This window comes from Anopheles darlingi, chromosome 3 (assembly GCF_943734745.1).
Source record: "Anopheles darlingi chromosome 3, idAnoDarlMG_H_01, whole genome shotgun sequence".
Lineage (NCBI taxonomy): Eukaryota > Metazoa > Arthropoda > Insecta > Diptera > Culicidae > Anopheles > Anopheles darlingi.
Window position 1 is genome coordinate 229,589 of NC_064875.1, and position 20,903 is coordinate 250,491.

General features: G+C 43.5%; 3 protein-coding genes across 7 annotated transcripts; 1 reads left to right on the forward strand and 2 right to left on the reverse strand.

Annotated features, from left to right (window-relative positions):
* Positions 1-19: 19 nt before the first annotated feature.
* On the reverse strand, positions 20-7,887 carry LOC125956714 (RWD domain-containing protein 2A). 4 transcript variants are annotated; one of them, XM_049688825.1, is made up of 3 exons: positions 7,777-7,880; positions 7,604-7,627; positions 20-1,209 (listed from the first exon to the last, which is right to left on the reverse strand). In XM_049688825.1, exons 1-3 carry the CDS (start codon positions 7,817-7,819, stop codon positions 251-253), a joined length of 1,026 nt encoding a protein of 341 aa, XP_049544782.1. In that variant the 5' UTR covers positions 7,820-7,880; the 3' UTR covers positions 20-250. The 4 variants fall into 4 exon arrangements, with proteins under 4 accessions (XP_049544782.1, XP_049544786.1, XP_049544785.1 ...); XM_049688829.1 differs by lacking the exon at positions 7,604-7,627 and adding an exon at positions 1,777-1,933 and having other exon boundaries at positions 7,777-7,861; XM_049688828.1 differs by having other exon boundaries at positions 7,604-7,713; positions 7,777-7,819.
* Positions 7,888-7,953: 66 nt separating this feature from the next.
* Positions 7,954-8,916, forward strand: LOC125958115 (60S ribosomal protein L31). The gene is made up of 3 exons (XM_049691241.1): positions 7,954-8,052; positions 8,307-8,554; positions 8,628-8,916. The coding sequence occupies exons 2-3, from the start codon at positions 8,331-8,333 to the stop codon at positions 8,776-8,778; spliced, it is 375 nt and encodes a 124-aa protein (XP_049547198.1). The 5' UTR covers positions 7,954-8,052; positions 8,307-8,330; the 3' UTR covers positions 8,779-8,916.
* A 140-nt stretch (positions 8,917-9,056) lies between these two features.
* On the reverse strand, positions 9,057-10,575 carry LOC125958114 (uroporphyrinogen decarboxylase). 2 transcript variants are annotated; one of them, XM_049691240.1, is made up of 2 exons: positions 10,390-10,575; positions 9,057-10,236 (listed from the first exon to the last, which is right to left on the reverse strand). In XM_049691240.1, exons 1-2 carry the CDS (start codon positions 10,396-10,398, stop codon positions 9,181-9,183), a joined length of 1,065 nt encoding a protein of 354 aa, XP_049547197.1. In that variant the 5' UTR covers positions 10,399-10,575; the 3' UTR covers positions 9,057-9,180. The 2 variants fall into 2 exon arrangements, with proteins under 2 accessions (XP_049547197.1, XP_049547196.1); XM_049691239.1 differs by having other exon boundaries at positions 10,291-10,575.
* Between the last annotated feature and the right edge of the window lie 10,328 nt (positions 10,576-20,903).

A 20,903-nucleotide genomic window follows, 5' to 3' on the forward strand; every position in this document is an offset into this window, starting at 1 on the left:
CTCGCGATCTGCATGGCTTCGTTGAACAACGTGTCCGTAGCTTCTTGAAAGATCGTGAGCAGGATCAAGTACCGAACGGTCGCACTAAGCGTGATACTAGCTATTCGGATATTGAAGCTGACACTGCAGAAGGTAATCATAAGACGAAATTAAGGCTCGATAATGTGCGGTGGTAACATTCTTTAATATTAATTGTAATTAACATAGCAAAAGCCGGCATTAATGGCGGCGAAATGAACCGCTCGTAATACTAACTCAAGGCTGACGAACCTTGGAATCCGAAAAAAGTCTTTTTGATGTAACTACAGTTGTGTTTGTCTAAAAATTTCATAAAAAGGCTCATACTCATTGGGAGATCTTCTGCGTCTGAATCCTCTTCCATGTCACAGAACAATTCTTCTCTGAAACCGGTCTCAAAACGGCGTAGTTTAGCCATTGTTTGTTCGATAGAACCGTCCATGAAGGCCATTTCAGTTTCGCTCAGTTTGATTTGTATCTTTTGCCAGCGGAGCGCTTTGATGGTACGCCAAAAGTCTTGCGTATCGCTCTGAGGTCCTTCGATGCATATGATAGCCGGTTTACCGGGTCGTGAAAATCCAGTAAGTCCGAGGTCGCGAGCCGTTTTGATGATCGTTTGCCGTTTGCTTTTGCTCTTGAGATGGTGTGAGTAAATCCAAAGTCGTTCGAATACGATCGATTTTGGAGTGATGTTGGCGTTCGTTGATGGTGATGAAGGAGAATCTTTCCGCTCGCGGGATGATTCTAGCAAATCAGTGAAATTATCTTGAATCCAACAAACGATCTGATAAACGTACGGATCCTGTCGTTCGATGATTTCGGCTTCGATGTACTGCTGAATACGCTTTTGAAGCTCACGTTCCTGGTCCCTTGCAATTATGGCCGATCTTATCACAATACGTGGCATTTCCAAAACCGGATAATGGTGAGGTAGTTCAACTAGAATTTGTACCTTCTCATTCTCCAGCAAAGGCAGAGTGAATTGATACTCCATTTTTTTGTCCAAGCGTACCTTTGTATCTGCAATGAAGCTGGTCAGGTTTTCGATGCTTCCATAATCATCCAGCTGCAGCTCGCCAGGACTGCAGAATATTTCCGAAAGCATCTGAAACTCGTCCAACTGTAGCTGTAGATTTTGTTTCAGAAACTCAAGCTGAAGTATCTCTTCTTCCATCATTAGCTGCGAATAATCTGCTCGAAAACAGAGAACGTGGAATACACATTAATTACTTTCGCGTTTGCAGCACGTCATCTCTATCTGAAAGGATTCCGTGAACGGGGCTACGTTCCAGTTAATTTTCCCGTAGATATTTGCTTGCTTCGCGTAGGTAAATCCATATTTGCAGCGGCTTTGCATCAGAGCGAATCAAGCAATCGGACCCAAAATGCCACAGCCGTTTCATTCTATCGAAGGGTAAGACAACAGTTTGGCACGTTTCTGCGCTAGATCCTCTCGGTAAACCACAGTAACTAGTCAAATTACGCTCTCTTCATCAGACTGGTGGAAAATTCGAAAAATATCTAGAGCATCAAACGGTTACGGCCCGGTATTTCGATTGCATTTCAATTGCAAACCTTGGGTTTGTGGCCGTAGTCAACTATCACGATCACGAGCTAGACGTATTTAAGGATGGTTCACCCGTATTTCAAATACATGAGAATGGTCGAACGGAAATTGTTCAAACGTTTGGACAACCAAAACAGAACACGGTACATTTATGGGTTCACGGAAAACATATCTTTTTAACGCACACGTACCTCAATCTCGATGAAAGCTTACACACGGCATGTCCAATATACCGATGGACCGGATACTACTTCGACGTGATCGATCACATACCTTGTCAAAATGCAGTACACATAGAAGCGTTCTCGGTCGACCAACAAATGTACGTGGCGGTGGCCAATCAGATGTCTGCCGATAAGAAGGATACCTTCTCTGTAATTTACTTACTTAGTCCGGAAACACTAAAACTGAATCAGCATCAGCAGATTTACAGCTACTCCGTATCGCACATTGCGTACTACTTTCTGGAGCATCGAGATCGCCGAGAACATTTTCTCATTACCGGCAACTCAGTCAATGTAGGTGACGGTGACGAAAACGACCGACATAGCTCGCTCGAACAAACGGAGCTCAACTCTATCGTCTACAAGCTAGTCGATGGTTACTTTGTGCCGTTTCAAAATCTGGAGCTCACTGGAGTAGATATGTTTCTCCCCGTTGTAGTAAGTAAAAACATTGCAATATCAATATTACTTCAGTTCCTTTAACTGATTTGCCTTTACTTTGAAATAGCATGAAAACGGAGCTTTTCTTCTACTGGTACTCTGCAGTGGCCAACCTCTGCAGATTTACGAGTATGATGGTTGGAGGCTGGTACCATCGCGAATAGATTACACCGGAGAAGCGTTTGCTGCCGGCGTATCCCATATGCGGGTGTATCGACATATCGTGAATGCAAGTGTTATTGCTATAGCCAATAGCAATTTGTTCGGCATGTCCGTTAACCTATTCACTCCGCAGTATGGGGTGGAGAATGACTTGCGGCAGGTTTATTCTCACTTTATCGAATGGTGCGAACGAATGCAGGAACAGATGGCTAACGTTGATCTGGAAGAGCTGTACAATAAGTTAGTCGCTCTTCCGGATGAAGCACCTGACGGTGTGCGTATGATCAACAAAAATATTGAGCTACAATATTCTACGACAGATATTTTAAAAACGGCAGTTATTGAAACACCACATTTGCTCATCGATGAACCATTGCTTTCTTATGCTATCGAAGTGAATGAGTACGTGAAACAGGTAATGGATAAGATGGAGCGGGCCGAACAAACTATCAATACCAGCATAATGCGTAATGAGACCGTTCGTTGGAATGGAGATATTGCTGTAGGTGAACTGATAGCATCTGCTGGCCAGATGAAACAGCTTGACGTAAAGGTGTTAAACAATGCCGCATACAGAACTCGTAGCGCAGATGAAGACCGTTCAACAAATGATAAACCAGGCGACGAAACGATAGAAGTGGATCGTTTGATCGTCGATCGCATTGTCAGAGTGGGATTCTGGAATGGGCATGCGGCGGATTTCTTACTATTGACCGATGACGATCCTTCGAAATGGAAAGATTTCAAGGTAGCAGCCAACGAGGTGATCGTGGAAAAAGACATATACGTAAACAAGTTGATCGATGGTATTTTTTTTCATCCCTCAAATGTGCTGCTACCGGGCGTGAATCAAGTGATAAATGCTCGCCACGTGGGGGTAACAAACCTCAACGTAAATAGATTGAAAAGCAAGAAACTCAACTCTACCGAAGCCGTATCCGTGCAACGCATGTTGGATAAATCAAGAATGTTGTTGGCCAAATCTCGAGGTGCGTTACCGCAAGCCTATCGGAACGATTTTGATACGGTTGAAGTAGAAGAGCTGATGGTCAATGGATTACTAAACAATGCAAATATACAGTACCTAATGGATAATTTGTTACTTGTGGCTGCCGAGCAGCAGCAGATGAGTGGTAAATTGATAATCGAAGAGCTTACGGCAGACAACATCTTATTGACCGATGCCAAATTGTCCAGCATCATGTGGGAACATGTTGCGCAGACTACGGGAAACCAACGTATCTTGCAGGATCTTCAGTTCGTACAACCCATCACTGTGGACCGTTTACAGGTGCATGATCGTTTAAACCACATTCCAGTAATCGATAATAAACTACAGGTGCTTCTGCTCAGATCAAACGAAACACAAACGATTACGGGAACCAAGACATTCGATTACATGAAGGTAATGAATCCTATTGATCTTCAGGGCAAAATAGACGGAGAAGGGCTGAGCAAGATGAATCCGATCATCACGATTGAACAAGAGCTCGTGCTGAATGGTGATTACACAATAAATGGTAACGTTTCGTTCAATGGGCCTGTTGTGGCGCATAATATTTTTGGCAAAAACGGCCATCTCAATCTACAAAGACTGCTTAAGCATGGTATTCGTTTAAACGAGTCACCAACATCTGAGCAAAAGGTCAAGTTTCTACAACCGATATTTGTCGAAAGGCTCTACGTTCCCAGCATCAACCAGCTGCCAATCGACGATCTTGTGCGACAGAATTCAGACGAGATACAGTACCTGACAGGTCGCAAAACTTTCATCGGAGATTTATTGGTAGAAGGAATAGCCGATTCGAACGAAATCAATAAGGTAGATTTGAATCAGCTAAATCGTACGATCTTCCGCCGTGATGAGGGTGAGCAAACTATTGAGGGAGACATACGATTTGCTGGCGTTGGTACGGCTAACGTTCATGCGAAATCCGTTCTTTTCGCTGGAAAACCTATCGATCATTTACTTCGTTTAGATAGACCACAGAACCTCACTAAACCAGTACGATTCCTGAATTGTACTGTTATCGTAGGCAATTCGATTGTTACTCACCACCTACTCCCAGATAATACGTCAACAATATATGGACATGATTTGAATTTTTTGCTGCGAGACACATTGTACGCCGATAGCGTTATACCTGTGCCACCAATTATTACGGGGGAAAAGATTTTCCGGAATATCACCATCGGTCGGCTGTTTTTAGCTAAAGAGTCCACGTTTAATATGATACCGATGCAAAATATACGGCACATTCTGGCAGCAGGGGATAATCGAACGATCATAAAAAATGGACCTTACAGCTTCAGAACAAATCACGAACTCAAGATTGACCATCTTTTGTTCGACGGTATGATTAACGGCATTCCTAAAGCAGCTTTCTGTCGTGCATGGCTCATGCATACTGGTAACCAAACATTCACGGTCGGCCAAACGGTCCAGAAGCTAGATATTGGACAAGTGCATGTATCGGGCAACCTCAATCAGGTTGACGTAGATCATTTACTGAAGAACACCTATCGAGCGGATCTGGAAGAATATATTCATCAGGCAATATTCCGTAAGTTCAATGCATAAATTTTCACTATTTTAGCTTCATCAATTCATTTTTCTTTCTGCCTTGTCACAGATGATGGTGTTGTTTCTTACGAACCGGTCTCGATTGGTGGTCTAGTATCAGGACTTAACATCTCCAGTGATGTGTTGCTGAAACAAAGTACTGAGATTCAAGCGCTTGGCCAGGTACACGTTGCAGGAACGCTGAACGCGAAAGGACAGCTTCATATCCTGCAAACATTAAATGGAATTCATTTTCCGAAAATGATGGAATTTTTTGGATCCAAAACGGCACAGGGCGGTGCTAGTGATCCAGCCCCGATGAATATCGAGGTACACGGAAACGTGTACTTTGAGCAAACACCAACCGTTATCAATTTGAACGGTTACAACATACAAAAGACTTTCGGTGAGGTTTGGTTACCCCAGCGACCGACGGTGCTAACGGGTCGTTGCCATTTTGAGAGCGTGGAGTTTCAGGATTTAACGTACACGAATGTAAGGGAGCTAGATACTAGTAGCACTTCAACATTCCACCCCTCCCTGCATTACACGACTTGCAACTATTTCCAGAATCATCCGATCAACTATCTTGACCTGGCCGAAACGGAGGCACGTTGTTTGAGCGGACGGAGGCCACAAAACATTACCGCACCACTAGTTTTTGAACACGAGGTGCTGTTAAAAGCAGGTGGTTCATTTAGGGCGGTGGATCTAAAGGGCTTCCTGAAAAGCACCAACAAGTAACTTACTTGCTCAGTCTAATTAATGAATATTTATAACCATAAGCGTGGTTTTTTCCTTTCCAGGTCCCACGGAATCGATATCAAGGAATACGACAATTATGTCTTTCGGATCGGCGAAGATCAGGCTATAACCGGGAACTGGTTGTTGCACAATGTGGAGATACTTGGTACGTATTTAAGTCAGTGATCACGGGTTATTAGCGTGAATAATTAAATAATTGTTGGCTCGTTTTTAGGAACATTTGATGTAAAAACCCTCAATGGTTATAACATCGAAACGGAACTGCTACGGTCTGATGTAACCATGAACAATATTACTGCAACAAAGCGTTTTCGTGAGCTGCACGTGGAGAGCATAATTTGTCCTGGAGAGTGCATTATTCAGGGCGTTGATATGAAGGAATGGTTTGCGAATGCTTTGCGCTTGGAAGGAAATCAAACCATCGAAGGCACCTTGCACATCGACAATCCGATTATAACGGGCAACATAGATGTGCTTGGCACGGTAAATGAATTGCGGTTTGATACTAAGCATTTGATGTTGAAATCTATCCCGCAAAAGGTACCTGGTACCCTGCATCTAATAACAAAGTTTCCCAGTGAAAATAAGATTTACCCACTTATATTCGAGTCGCTACACACCGATGTGATAAATGGGAGGAATTTTACCAAGTTCCTCATGTATGCGGCGAGAAATGATCAAAACCCGTTAATCATAAATACTCCAATAACGCTGGTACAGCCAATTGAAGCGGAAGAAACGCTATTGGAAGGCGAGATGCTGTTCGGTGTCAATACTACCCATTTGATAAGGGATACTTCCTTTAAGGAAAGTGTTGGCGAGCTCACATCGAAGGTTCGTTCGCTGAACAGCGTAAACGAAAAAATCTTGGAAAATGTCTTCGAAGACGGTCCGATATTCAGTCACTTTGATAAGAAAAAACCATTATTGGTGAAAGCGGCACGTATGTTAGCGCTTACCGTGTATCGTGATTCGCTGCCACAAGAGTTGCTGGTAGTACATAGCAATGAACCAGGAAAACTTTCCGCGATCGAATTTTATCGCTGGGCAGTTAACGAAGAAAAGTTCGTGCCTTCCAAACGCTATCAGGCAATTGTTGCAAAAGATAGAGAAATCTTGAAAGTGAAACGCGTTCGCCTAGGGCCAAAGCAGCATCTATTTGTGGAGTTTTTCGAGCAAGATCGCAAATCATTCACACAGCAAATTATGGACCTTCACCATGAAGGTGCAGCGATAAGCAAATTCGTGCCACTCTACGTAATGAAGAGCAATCGTTCCAGGGACGTAATATGGATGAAACTGGTCACCCTGGATTGTATAGTGATGTATACTAAAGGACGAGCGGGCTTCGAAGTGCGCTGCATGAGAGAGGAAAATCTTATGCATATTCTTGATGTGCGACAAATAGAGGAAACTGTCGTTCCAATGCAGATCGTAGCTTTGGAAAATCATCTCATAATACTGGACAGTAGTGATCAAGTTCAAATATGGCGGAGCACGGCCAAGTTTTATCTTAAGCACCATGAAACGCTTACCGTTTCACATCCGTCTCATGTGAGCATAGCAAGGTACGAAAATCAGCTCATGCTTGCCATCAACTCGGAGCACACTCCCAATAGCGCTCACTACGGATCAATAGAGATTTGGCAGAAAATGCTCCAGCCGAATGGAACCTTTGTTCAGCACCAGCTCATCTTGACCAAAGTGCCGAAGCAGTTGCAATTTTCTGTGCTCCCATCAAAAGAGCTTATGCTGTACACTCTGACCGAGAATTGGCTACATCCGTTGGTGGTGTACCGTTATGAAGGGATTACAGGGTTCCGCGAGTTGCTGACAAGTAATACGATACAGCAGAAGGCTCACCGTTTGGCGGTGTTGAAAATGCGGCTGGCACGAAAAGAATTTGTTGCAATTCTCGGCCCACAATCTACCGACTTGGTAGAGGTTGTTTTTGTTTAAGTTTGTTGTTGATACTATGTTGGTCAATAAGAATGAAATGTGAATAAATGGTATACAATTTGTACAGCAAAGATTACCTTTCAGTCGTATCGAAAAGGGGGCAAACAGCAAAGAAATCATTCATTCCTTCCGCGAATTTTGCTTTTAACGCGCGTTTTCACAACATTCCCAGCGCGAGGAGAAGTTTCTGCTCTCTGGGCAAATGTCAAAAAGTATGCGTTTTTCGTCTGTTAAAAATGAAGGCTGCGTTCGCGAAGAGCGTGACAGCTTTGTCAAATTTCCACGTAGCGTTCTTTCGTTTCCGGCATCTTCGAGGTGCGAGAACACATTTCGTGGTTTAAAAGAAAATCTCTGTAAGTTTTGTTTTTATGCGACAATGAGTTTAAAATTGCGTGAATTATGCGTGCAAGTGAGGGATGTATCGATTGCACATGAAGTTCCAAGAAGCGGCAGCTGTAAAAGCAACCAAATCGGTTTCGAAAGTTGGTGTTGTGAAAGCCGCCGCTTGTTGACAAGGGCCATCCTGGAGCTTGCTTTCTCGGACACTTTCCGTGCGGCAAAGAGGAGATTCGTTAGTAACATTTTACAACATTGATTTGTTTTTCAGTTTAATTAAACAACCACCTTCATAATGGTCAAGGCCAAGCGTGAGAAGAAGCCGAAGTCGGCTATTAACGAGGTGGTGACACGGGAGTGCACCATCAACTTGAACCGCCGGTTGCACAAGGTGGGCTACAAAAAGCGATCGCCGCGGGCCATCAAGATTGTGCGCAAATTTGCCGAGAAAGAGATGGGCACCACAGACGTGCGCATCGACACTCGCCTGAACAAGGCCATCTGGCACCGTGGAATCCGGTAAGTACGATCACCGGCATGCATGCACTGCAGGGCGTCAGACGAGGTAAAATTAATCGTTTTTTCCGCACAGAAACCCACCATTCCGCATACGCGTGCGCCTCTCCCGCCGCCGTAACGACGATGAGGATTCCCCCAACAAGCTGTACACGCTGGTCACGTACGTTCCAGTGTCCACGTTCAAGGAGCTGCAAACCGAGAACGTTGAATCGACGGAAGACTAAGCTGCCAAGGTTGCTTCGGGGCTTTGTAAATATTGTGAAGCTTCGTACTCTTGGTGCCGGTGTTTTGGATCGTTCGTGGGAGAATAAAGAGAAGTGAGGAGAGTGCCCCATAAGATCAGAGCAGCTCTCCTGAATCGACGTCTGCCGTGTACCGTTTTGTTGTTCCGTTGGGGCTGGTGTGCAGTGGATAGTGGTGTTGGCATCTACGTTCGTCCGGTGCGCTGATGATGGTGATCATGTTTTCGGATGTTTGGTTGCAGAGAAAAAGCGATCGTGCTTTGTTTAGAAACAAAAACATTTTAGTTCAACGATTGCGAACTGTGATGGAATAAACGCAACGAATGGTCTTCGATTGCCACACAGATTCATTTCAACATAGCCTCTCCTGGAGATGGAATGTCGTTATAGTGCATCATGGACGGCTTGCACCAGCACGTTCATGCTTTCGATCGGTGTTTGCGGCGTGATACCATGGCCAAGATTGGCAATGTATCGGTGTTTCCCGAACTTTCGCACCATCGTCAATACGAGTTCGCGAAGCTCCTCAGACGATTTGTACATATCCTGAGGGTCCAGATTGCCCTGCAGCGTCACATTCGGGCCTACGCGTTTACGTGCCTCTTCGGGATCGATGGTCCAGTCCAGACCGATTACTTCGTATCCGGTCTGCGCTTGCTCGGCCAGCGAATGCATGGCTCCCTTCGCGAAGAGAACCATCGGCACTGCTGGCACCTGCTCGTCGGCCAGCTTACGCAGCACATCCGTACGAATGCGCTGTAGACAGGGTAGCGAGACTGATAGGAACTGTTCCTTTGACAAATGATCTGCACTCGATTCGAAGACTTGCAGCATCTGTGCACCGGCTTTCACCTGCATCACTAGGTAGTCCACCACCTGATCGGTTAGAATGTCCAGCAGTTTCTGGCTCGCTTCAGCATGCTCCGTGAGCCAGGCTTTTGCCTTGGACATGGTTTTACTTCCGCCACCCTCGATCATGTATCCCATCAGCGTCCATGGGGCTCCGGTGAAGCCGAAAAGGGGTACCTTTCCGTCGAGCATTCGACGCATCATCGTAATCGCTTCGCCGACGTACTTCAGCCTCTCGATCGATCCGGTTTGGTTTAATCGTAGCAGATCGGCTGGTCCTACAAGTGGTTCCGGAAGAACCGGACCCACACCGGGCTTCATTTCGACCACGATACCGAGGGCTTGCGGTATGACCAGGATGTCCGAAAAAATGATCGAAGCATCGAGATCGAACCGTCGCAGAGGCTGCATTGTAACCTCACAGGCCAGCTCGGGCGTACGGCAGACAGTGAAGAAGTCGTGCTTCGCACGTACCTCTTGGAATTCGGGTAAGTAGCGCCCCGCCTGCCGCATAACCCAAACCGGGACCCGGTCAACGGGTTCTCCTCGGGCCGCCCGAAGCAGATTATCGTTCTTGAGTGGTGGAAAGTCCTGGAAGAAAATTCAACTTTAGAATTCGACGGCACCGTTCAGAGTGGTCCTTGCCTGCATGTTAGAGGATTTCTGCAAGTTCGCAAAGCAAAGCAGCCCGATCAAAAGACAGACCAACAGCAGCCGCTTCGACCAGCAAAAATGGATTCGCACCTTTTCCATGTTCGTCCGATCAATAGATTAATAGCTGCTCAGTGAATGATGAAATGGTCCTCGGCGATTCAGGGTGCCGTCAGGCAGGTTATCAAGGTTCCCAAAAGGCAGCAAAAGGTGAAAAACACGTAAAATCGGGCGGTGTTGCAACACCCGGCACAAAAAAAATCAAAACAGAAAAAGAAAAAAACGGCAAGGGGAAGAAGAAAATTTTGAAACGAAATATTTAACGAAATATTTAACGAAATTACAATGCCCGCCCAGGTGAAGTCAGCACCAAGGTACTTTAAAAAGACAGGTAGCATCTTAACCGCTTTGACAGGTCACCATTTTGAATTTGTTTGACATTCATAGGAGGGCGCTTTTATAAACAAAACCACGTGAGTTTCAAGAAGAAGAAGAAGAAGATATGGGCAAGTTTGGTGGTTTTATCAAGGAAAGTACCTGATTTCACTCTTTTTCGGATGTTTAAATGATTCATCTCTCTATTTAAGATCATTCGAGCGACCGAGTTGTGTTTTACAGCGAGTGAGCACGGTCCAGGAACGCTAGCTAGCTCTTGTTCTAGGCCGGGTGGCAAGACCTACGGACCGATACCATATTGAAACACTAGGAAGAATTTTGAGAATATTTGCATAAACTTTAACTTTCGTGCCACTTTTCGTGAATTTTAACTGTCGTAATACCACAGAAAAGCGAAAACAGCTCCGAAAAGAGCGTTCCCGAAGTAAACATCCCACCATCCCGTGAATGTCAAACTCTGAAGTTTTTTCTAAAATAAAATCGGGGATTTGTTCTGGATAAAGCTACCTGTCTTTTTAAAGTACCTTGGTCAGCACTAGTTTTGCCGCCATGTTGCATTTTATTTTTGACAGTTAGGGGAGACACAGTGACAGTGACAGTTTTTTGAACGAGTCTTGAACACGTGTCTAACGATATCGAACACGGCACTCCAAAACCCCAGAAAACTAGTAATTCTACAGCAAATACTACAACATCACTGCATCAGTCATAAACGCTCATATCATGGACATTTCATTTGGTTCGATAAGTTAAAATACGATTACCAACTCGCAAATACTCACTGTTCCGTTCCGCCCAATCCACCGATCTGAGTTATGTCGTTGGTACATGCAAATATTTAATAACATTATTTACTGGCCCTTGTTGACCAGCTCTATTACGTTTTCACGATCCGTTCGATGTCAATCGAGCTAATACAGTACTCAATCCTCAAACTTGCAACCTCTTCCGCTAGATTACATTGAATAGCAAAAGCGATGGGTTACAAATTGGCATGCCCTTTCGCAAATATCATAATAACCCAATGAGATGGCGCTCAGTCTAGGAAATGGCCATCGAGCATTTGTTTGCTATGCAAACTGCTGTAACGTGAACCACATCAAAGGATACGTCCACGCACGTGTTTGCAGACCTTCAAAGGCCTGACCGGCAAGTGCATCACCTGCTGAAATTCAAAAACAAATGGATGGAGGTACTGCACGCGACCGACCGAGAGTAGCTACAATCGGCAGTTTAAATAATTTAGATCAAGTTGCGCTTCGGTATCGGTGTTGGTGAGCAGGTTGTTCCTCGTTTATATTCTAGGAAATGCTGGAAAATGCTGCGCCCACCCGTGTCGCAAAGGTAGTGAAAATTAATCAAAACAATAACTCTAATCATTTTCTCAGAAAACTCGTTCTTGCGTTTTATCGTGAAACGAAGAATGCATTTTTTGCTTTATAACCGCGGCGTCGAAGCTTAGGCCAATCGGAGAGGTCAGCATGGAAAAAGTGTGGAATAAATTGAATTTCATTTATTCATACGGTTGAATTATGTGCCAATCCTTGCTGGCTGTACCATTGCATTTGCCATATTCCCATTTCCGCCCGACTGACCCGTACGGCCACGGTGTATCGAGCTTGATCCCGGCAATCGATTTGAAAGCCATTACAGGACACTATCGTCGTAGGCCGCAATGGCAGAATCACGAAGAATCATCGAATGCCAGAGCTGGTAGTGGAAAACGATCCACAACGTGCCTGCTCGCTGCACTATCCGAGTGACTGTGTGCATTGCGCTTTATTACATTGTGTTGCACTGGCGATTTGCTTTGGCTAATGTGCGCTGTGGTTTGCGTGGGTCCTATGAATTACCTTTTTGCTGCTGCGGTGCTGTGTTTTTTTTGGGGAGGTCCACGTGACGCCAAACTGTCCCGATGCTATCTATGTTGGGTAGGGTTAGTAAAAGCTTGCCGTTTTTTGTGCACCTTCGACTTGACGTAGGATTCCGGGTACAATTAACTTTTATTCTTTGTTGGAGGCATTGTCGCAGACCAATCGGTGATCACTATCAAATGGCTGCACGTTATTCGCGTGTGTCGTTGTCTCTGTTGTACTGGAGAAAACCTGTGGTGATCTAAAAACAGCAAATTGAGAACTATGGGTCATCGATGGATCGGCACGAAGCTTATGCTATTCTGAATTTTATTGCCAAATGAATGCAGGGATCGGACATCGCGCCCAAGGCACAGGCATGTCAACAAAAAGTGCATAAACCGTTGTTTTAAAACCGTTGCAAATTATGATGATTACTGAGAAAAGATAGCCGCTTGTTTTCTCGTGGAAAACAGTTCAACAGGGCAACGTACACTAATAGTTACAACGTTGAGAACAGTGACTGTTGATGGTTTCCGCAACTGACGAATGTGCATCCCGGAGACTTAATTGAAATATCATTCATTCCACCCATTTTCTACCGATGCTGACATTCATCGTTTCATCATAATTGGCGCTGTTTTCCTGTGTGCCCCTGAGAAATCCGTTGTGCCAACTCTGCCTTGCCCTGCGTCAATCCACCACATAGACGAAAGCCAACCACAGACCCGACACCTAATTCCGCTGCCACCGATTTCCGCCCTAGTTGCTTGTTTCTGTGGCCATCTATTTATAGCCCCTTTTCATCTTTCGAGTTAGATGTTGTCTAATTAACTTTTCTAACCCAACAGTGCATTTTGCTAACGGAGCATTCGGGAGTCAAAGACATGCAGCTTGCTGGACATGCTGGAATAACCTTCCACGGTGTGCACATGGCTCCGATAGCTTCGCTATGTTTTGCATTGCCTCAAAGCCCCAACTTCCTATCTCGCGGTGAAAGGAACTTTAGGGGATTGGTTATGGGAAAGTATGAAGACAACTTTTCGGAAAAGTCGCACGAAAACGAACTGTTTGAAGTGTGCAATAAACACGAATGAGGGTTAAGTATAAAAGTGTGAAAAGTGCATTACGTTGGTGTAAACTACCTAGATGATGCAAGTGCAGCTCTCCTAACCACAGGTTCCATGACAAAGTATTCCGAACAAAGGTAGTTGGGCACGAAATTGAACCAAGCAGCACGTTGGTTACCGCTTGAGTCAGGTTGACCGTCAGTTTTAGGCAAAGCGAGTTTTCTCAAGTTTCATTTTGGCCGTCCAGCGCGCTGGCGGTGACCAGAAAATCCTAGATGCCGAGCTGTTAGGATAGTCGGTACGAAAAAGGTTTACTTTTTAATATCAGTTTTATTGACGGCAGTGGAAAGATTAGAATGGATCACGCGGCACATTCAGTGCCAGGGGAACGAAATCTAATATAATTGAGGCCCGCGGACCGCGATTGGTCGAAGGACAACATAAGGCAATCAGGGAGGCTCTTTTCTTATTTCGTTCTCTTCATTCTACCGTCGACTTGGGAGTGCTTATGCGAACGTCCGGTCACATTCTTATTGTAACGTACCCTTTTACATCAGCGCGATCCGATACCCTCATTCTCTTTCAGGTAGAGCGCACAGGGACTATTTCATCCGTGGTTTTTTTTTTCGTACGTCTGCGCGTTTCCATCCTTCCGATCGTCTAATCCAACGCATCCTCCCCGTTCAACGTTGGACGACGATTTCGGGATGCGTTTTGGTTAATGTTGTCGTCTCGCGGGATCGCGCGTCATTGAGGATTTTGTTTGGTTTACAAGGCGTCCCTTTTTTAAACCTGTTTACTGATAATTACCCAAAGATGGCGACTGTTGTTGTGCTTAGAACTGGAATGGTTGTCACGTTGTTGTTTCAGAACACCATACGGCCGCCTCTTCATTGCCTATCTTAAAGTTATGCCACGGTCGAAAATTAATTTGGAATAGTTTTTGAGAACACGTGTGAAACCGCTCGGACGTGATAAGATGTGCTATCATCTTTGGCACAGTTAATTTTTTTCCATTTTAAATGAGTGCGTTCTTCAATTGAGATTAATGCTGCACAATATTGCTCCGTGATCTTCTATCGAAGGCAAAGACCTCTAAGGCGAGCCTTTTCTGAAAACAGATCCTCGATGCATTTGACACCATGCACCATGTGGACATTTGGATTTTGAGCTTGCTGGATACGCGGTGATGCGTAATGAGCACATGTGTGCAGCTTCCACGAGGCTCCCGGGTATGACCATACATTTCATATTTCGTTGCCTATAATGTACCGTCTTTGATAGGCAGAGGAAACAAAAAGAATGTTGAAAAGCATGCCGATTAGTGACTTCGTTCTAGTTGCAGGTGACTTCAAGGACAAAGATATGCGATTTAAGAAAAAAAGAAACAAGAAGCATTCTAGTGTCGAGTGGGGACGGGCTTCGACATAGTTGAAGATCAACGAAAAAGCCATGCAATGAGCCAAGCATCGATTGTTCTTTGTGCTAATTTCGTCCCGAAAGTAAATAGTAGATGATGGCCAGACTGCGAAATCACCGTCTGCCGTGCGAATGTCGCCTTGGTTAATTTACAGATTACGATTTACACACCGCGCCTTGAATCAGCAGCAGCAGCAGCAGCAGCACCAGCTGGCTAAGGAATAGGTACAAGTCGTTGGTAATAACTGCCCCCTTGATCAACTGTGTAATAACCGTATACAACGAGGTTATTGCTGGTAGTATATTTGCTTAGAAATTGAGAGTTGAATCGTAAAGTACACCGGCAGCGGCAATGTCCTTGTAAGGGTTGGTGTCGGGAGCGTAAAATTATTGTATCATTAAAAGACGCAGGAGTGCGCCGCGCTACACGCGAAAAAGCGGAAGGAGAAAATAACCATTTTTGCCATTTTATTTACCATTTCACCACGCCAATTTGGTTACAGGCATTTTTCCACGAGGTACATCTAAGGTGGCCCCAGGTCGTTGAGGCAAAACGTCTCTACGCAATCCCTAGGTCAAAAGCGAAAGTAAAGCACCCGGTGGTTAGTGATATGGTTTCGTGTACAGTAACGTGTACGCGGGCGTCCAAAATCCAAGAGTAACTACGGCACAATATAACTTGTCTTTCCGTTTGGCATTACGCTCGCGCCTTGGCCTTCACGAGAAATCTTCACGGGCCCCTGATAGAAGGTGCGTAACAGTGAGTAATTTTGTGCTGGTATGGCACTAACTTCTTTTCCCATACCTACTGCTGCTACTTGCATTGACCTTTGGTTTTTTTTTAAATTTTGTATAAACTTTTCAGGACTTTTCTGTGCTGTACAAATAGCATTTTTACCTTATGGTTAAGAGTAAATACATGTTTACGATTGGTCTATTATCACTGTTAGGACAAAAAACACAAAGTAATGTAAACATTTGAGATAAATCGGAAAACATTACACGTTTCTTATGGGTATCTCAACGCCCCTTACAGTGATGGAGTGGAGGAAAATTGAAAGTTGATCTATGGTCGAACAGATCCGAAATCCATAATAATTCGTCCGGCTTTCAGGGTCGATGCGTTGTGAGCAATTGTTTGTTGCAATGATTGGCATTTGCACTGGCGCTGCTCAGTGAGTGTAGCGCACCTTCTTCTCTAGAGGCGCTCATTCGAGTGGAACCCTCTTGGCACGCGTAATTGCGAGGAAAGCAACTTCAAAAGTAATGCCTGGTCATGCTACAACCTAGTGCGGCATTTCAGCATTTTTCCACTTCAAATTGTTGATGGAGGTTTTCCGTTATACTTCTGATAGTGCAAATTATTCCAAGATAGTAACAGCAGTCATAGCGGCGAGGTCACTGACCATCGTACGGGATGCATGTGAGTTTTTGATTGAGATTTTAGTAAGTGAGTGAGTAATTCATTTTGTGAAAACCTAGTCCCACTTAAAGTGGTGCATTAGATTATGTCTGAGAGAAAAAGGGACCGCACCTTAATTGAATAAGATACATGCGAATGAGCTTGTTAGTAAACCAAGAGAAAAAAATGTCGGACGTTGTAATGTTCGTTTTGAGTATTTCTTAAATGTTTGGATCGTATCGGCTAGCTCGCGATAATTCAAGTGTAATACTGAAAAGAAATGTCAAATAGTATATTTAATACACACTGACTGGAGCGTGATGCATTAGCGGCTGAATATTGAACATTTTTATACAACTGTGCTTGAATATCAGCTTTTCAGTATCGTATCGGCTAGCTCGCGATAATTCAAGTGTAATACTGAAAAGAAATGTCAAATAGTATATTTAATACACACTGACTGGAGCGTGATGTATTAGCGGCTGAATATTGAACATTTTTATACAACTGTGCTTGAATATCAGCTTTTCAGTAAGGGGTGTTTGGTTAGCAATTTTTGTCACTAAACGTATGCATTTCATTTTATGCGCATTCTTGGCAGCAGGGAAAAGGTGAGGTACTAACGCTTTATTTCATTCTTTCATAGTTCTTTGTGGGTATTTCACATTTGACTATCTATAGATAGATCATAAAGTGACACTTTGTTTCTTAAGATAATGGGACGTTTGCGTGCGTGAAATGTCATTTTGTAGTCTGCAAATTATGTAAATAGCATTTTGAATTTCACTGTCGTTCGATGTCGCATTTTTGCCTTGCCTTGCCTGCCTGGCACAAAAACTTCTGAACAGTGCCAATGGTCTAGAATGGCCGGCAAATGTAATGGATCGAGTAGTTGTCGTGTTGATAATGTTTTTGGAAACATTTTGCACTCGTCGCGACATTATCCAGCAGAGAAATGTAGCGAATGTTGTGTGTGCTATCGCCACTGATGAGAAAACATCGTTTTAAGCAGATTACAAATCTTAATGATTTCGTTCTAGGTTTTACAAGTCACCTGAAGAGCAAAGGGAGAAGAGTATTCATTACTTCGTTGGTCCTATATTTCTTATATTCCTATATTTTAGTAAGATATTTAAAAATTGAATGGAGAAGACAGATATAACCAGACCGCAGGTAAAGTGAACTTAATCATTCGATAGTATACATATTATTCGTACAGAATGCTTCCTGATTGTGGAAGAGGTAACTTATCTATATATATAAAAATGAATGTGTCTGTCCGGATGTCCGGTATAGACTCCGAAACTACTGGACCGATTGACTCCAAATTTGGTATGTGGGGGTTTTTGGGGCCGGTGAGTGCTATAGGCATGGTTAGAAACCCCCCGCTATCTTCCTTCATGCCCTTCTCTAACACTTGATTGTTAAAAACATTCATTACTCCGCGAGTTATGAACCGAATACCATTAAAACTTGCACAATTGTTGATGGTCATCTGAAAAACTATGGGACAAAATTTGGTTCATATCGGACGAGGATAGGGGAGGGCCTCCATACAACCCCAAACCTTAAAATACGTCTTAGGGCAATATGGGTATCGTTTCCAAGGTTTTGATAGTCTCTAAATCGATTGGATTCACTTAATACTCTTTTACTTGCTTCTTTCACCTATCCACCATCACCACCCTCCATTCCGTACATCTTGCAGAGCAGAGTGAGGGGTGGGAAGGTTAGATAGTTGCGTTTAATTCATGAATAATAATTTTAAAAATGAGACCAATACATGAGAGAGAGAGAGAGAGAGAGAGAGAGAAAGAGAGAGAGAGAGGGAGCCCGGCTAGGGTGGAATGATAGGCCCCTATTGCGAGTGTCTTGTCTCGTTTTCAAGACAAGACTCGACCAGTCTTGTCTGGTAAAAACCGCGGAGTCTTGGTTGTCTAAAATCGGTATTGCGAGAGTCGCATGAATACTTGAATGAACAAGTGTTCATTTGGCTGTCAAAAGCCGTCAAAATCCCAACTTTGTATGTAAACAATTGCGCGCAGCTTGAGTTTCCTTACCGTTAACGTGTTTTAATTCATCAAAAAAATGTTTTCAATCGTACAATATTTGTTCAATTATTCTCAATCTCTGATGCATTTTTATTCAGGAACTCGATCGTCACGAAAGCAAATGCTGAGGTTTAAGCCCATTACATGGTTCTCAGAAAATGTGCCATTTCGTACAATTGAACATAATCGATTACTGGTAAAAGGTTATTGATTAATTCCATTAAATACCTCCAATCAACCGCCAGTCTGCTAAATAAAAAACTGTTACGGTAATCTTAAATCGCAGTCTTGTTTGGCAGACTCCCAGTCTGGTAGCTTTGAGTACAAGACAGCTGAGTCTCGTTTCCAAGACAGAAATCGGAGTCAAGCAAGACACTCGCAATACCGACACCAGACTGACGTTTGTCTTGGAAACGAGACAAGACACTCGCAATAGGGGCCATAGGCCCCTATTGCGATTGTCTTGTCTCGTTTCCGAGACAAGACTCGACCAGTCTTGTCTGGCAAAAACCGCCGAGTCTTGGTTGTCTAAAATCGGTATTGCGAGTGTCGCATGAACACTTGAATGAACAAGTGTTCATTTGGCTGTCAAAAGCCATCAAAATCGCAGCTTTGTTTGTAAACAATCGTGCGCAGTTTGAATTTCCTTACCGTTAACGTGTTTTAATTCATCAAAAAAATGTTTTCAATCGTACAATATTTGTTCAATTATTCTCAATCTCTGATGCATTTTTATTCAGGAACTCGATCGTCACGAAAGCAAATGCTGAGGTTTAAGCCCATTACATGGTTCTCAGAAAATGTGCCATTTCGTACAATTGAACATAATCGATTACTGGTAATAGGTTATTGATTAATTCCATTAAATTCAACCAAAAATTCCAAATCAACCGCCAGTCTGCTAAATAAAAAACTGTTACGGTAATCTTAAATCGCAGTCTTGTTTGGCAGACTCCCAGTCTGGTAGCTTTGAGTACAAGACAGCTGAGTCTCGTTTCCAAGACAGAAATCGGTGTCAAGCAAGACACTCGCAATACCGACACCAGACTGACGTTTGTCTTGGAAACGAGACAAGACAATCGCAATAGGGGCCATAACCATGGGACCGGCAATGCTGCAAATCGTTACCATTTTTTATTGGTATGTCTATTGTTGGTTTAAATTTTCTTAACAATTTCTTAAGTTTAGTTAAGTCATGAGTTAATTAAGAAGTTGCTTTAATTTTCACAAATCAATTTACATGAAACAATAACAAAAACTTATTCAGTTGCGAAATATTTGAATTGATCAAGAATTTTAATTTTCGACTATTGATTTACGTGCCTCTTATCATTGACAATTTTCAACGTAGCGGGTTATGAATGGTAAACGATCGGAATTGCATGCACAAACATATAAAGCAGCAGTAACCGAATAGTAATAGAAAGCAATACCAACATATCCTATCTATCAAGAACAACTTTCGATTGGAATGATCACCGAGAATGCCCGAGAGAGAAGAAAGACCCTCGATCTGATCGATTGACGTTTGAATAAATTTGAAGTGCGGTGCTTTTAGTTATGATTTACCATGTGACTATGTAAATCATCGTAGGCTGAATACCGGAAAAATGGATCAAGTGTTAAATACACAGCATTTGAACTTAACGAGCTATGTGCAAGCCGAATACTAAAGTCAAACTTTTTTTAAAAATACTTGGGAAAATATAATTCGTTGTTCCAAATGACGTCATTTAGCCCGAAAGGCAAAGCCTTAAAACTCAAACATCATGTTAACTTTCCAGCTCATATTTACAAGCACGTCGCATCTCTATTTCCAACATCACTAACGGACCTAGCTATTGATTTGGTTCATTGATAAATCGAATACTACCAAATTATGGAATAGATAAAATTATATCTACTAAAATTTTAAAGTTCCTGTTTACGATAAACCCACGACCGATCAAAGACAGTACGAAGTCTGTCGGGGCAGCTAGTAGCAAATATTTCAAAATTAGAATAAGAAAACAAACCCCGGTAAGCTTTGGAAATTTTATCCGGGTTGCGTTTTGTGTGATAGATTTGGAAAGAAATTTCAGATGAACCATTTCGGTGCGGGCCGTGGAAGAATAAACGGCGAACGATATACAACGAGTCTCGCCAAACACCGCTTAAACATTCGCCTGAACACTCGCTGCAGGAACTACGAGCGCCGAAAACACACTGGTGTAGAGGCCAGTTTTACACGATCGTTCGGCGCCAGATTCTTTTGCTAAGAATATGATGATCAACCGCGTGTAGCTCGTTGGTGGAGACATTTCGCGCTTCTTTGTTTGCGCGTTCGCTCGTTTGTTTGCTCGTGCGTCCAATATCTAAGACCTTGACTTGTCTACGCAGCAAAGTACCACCAACTCGTGGTCCGGATCGCCAATCG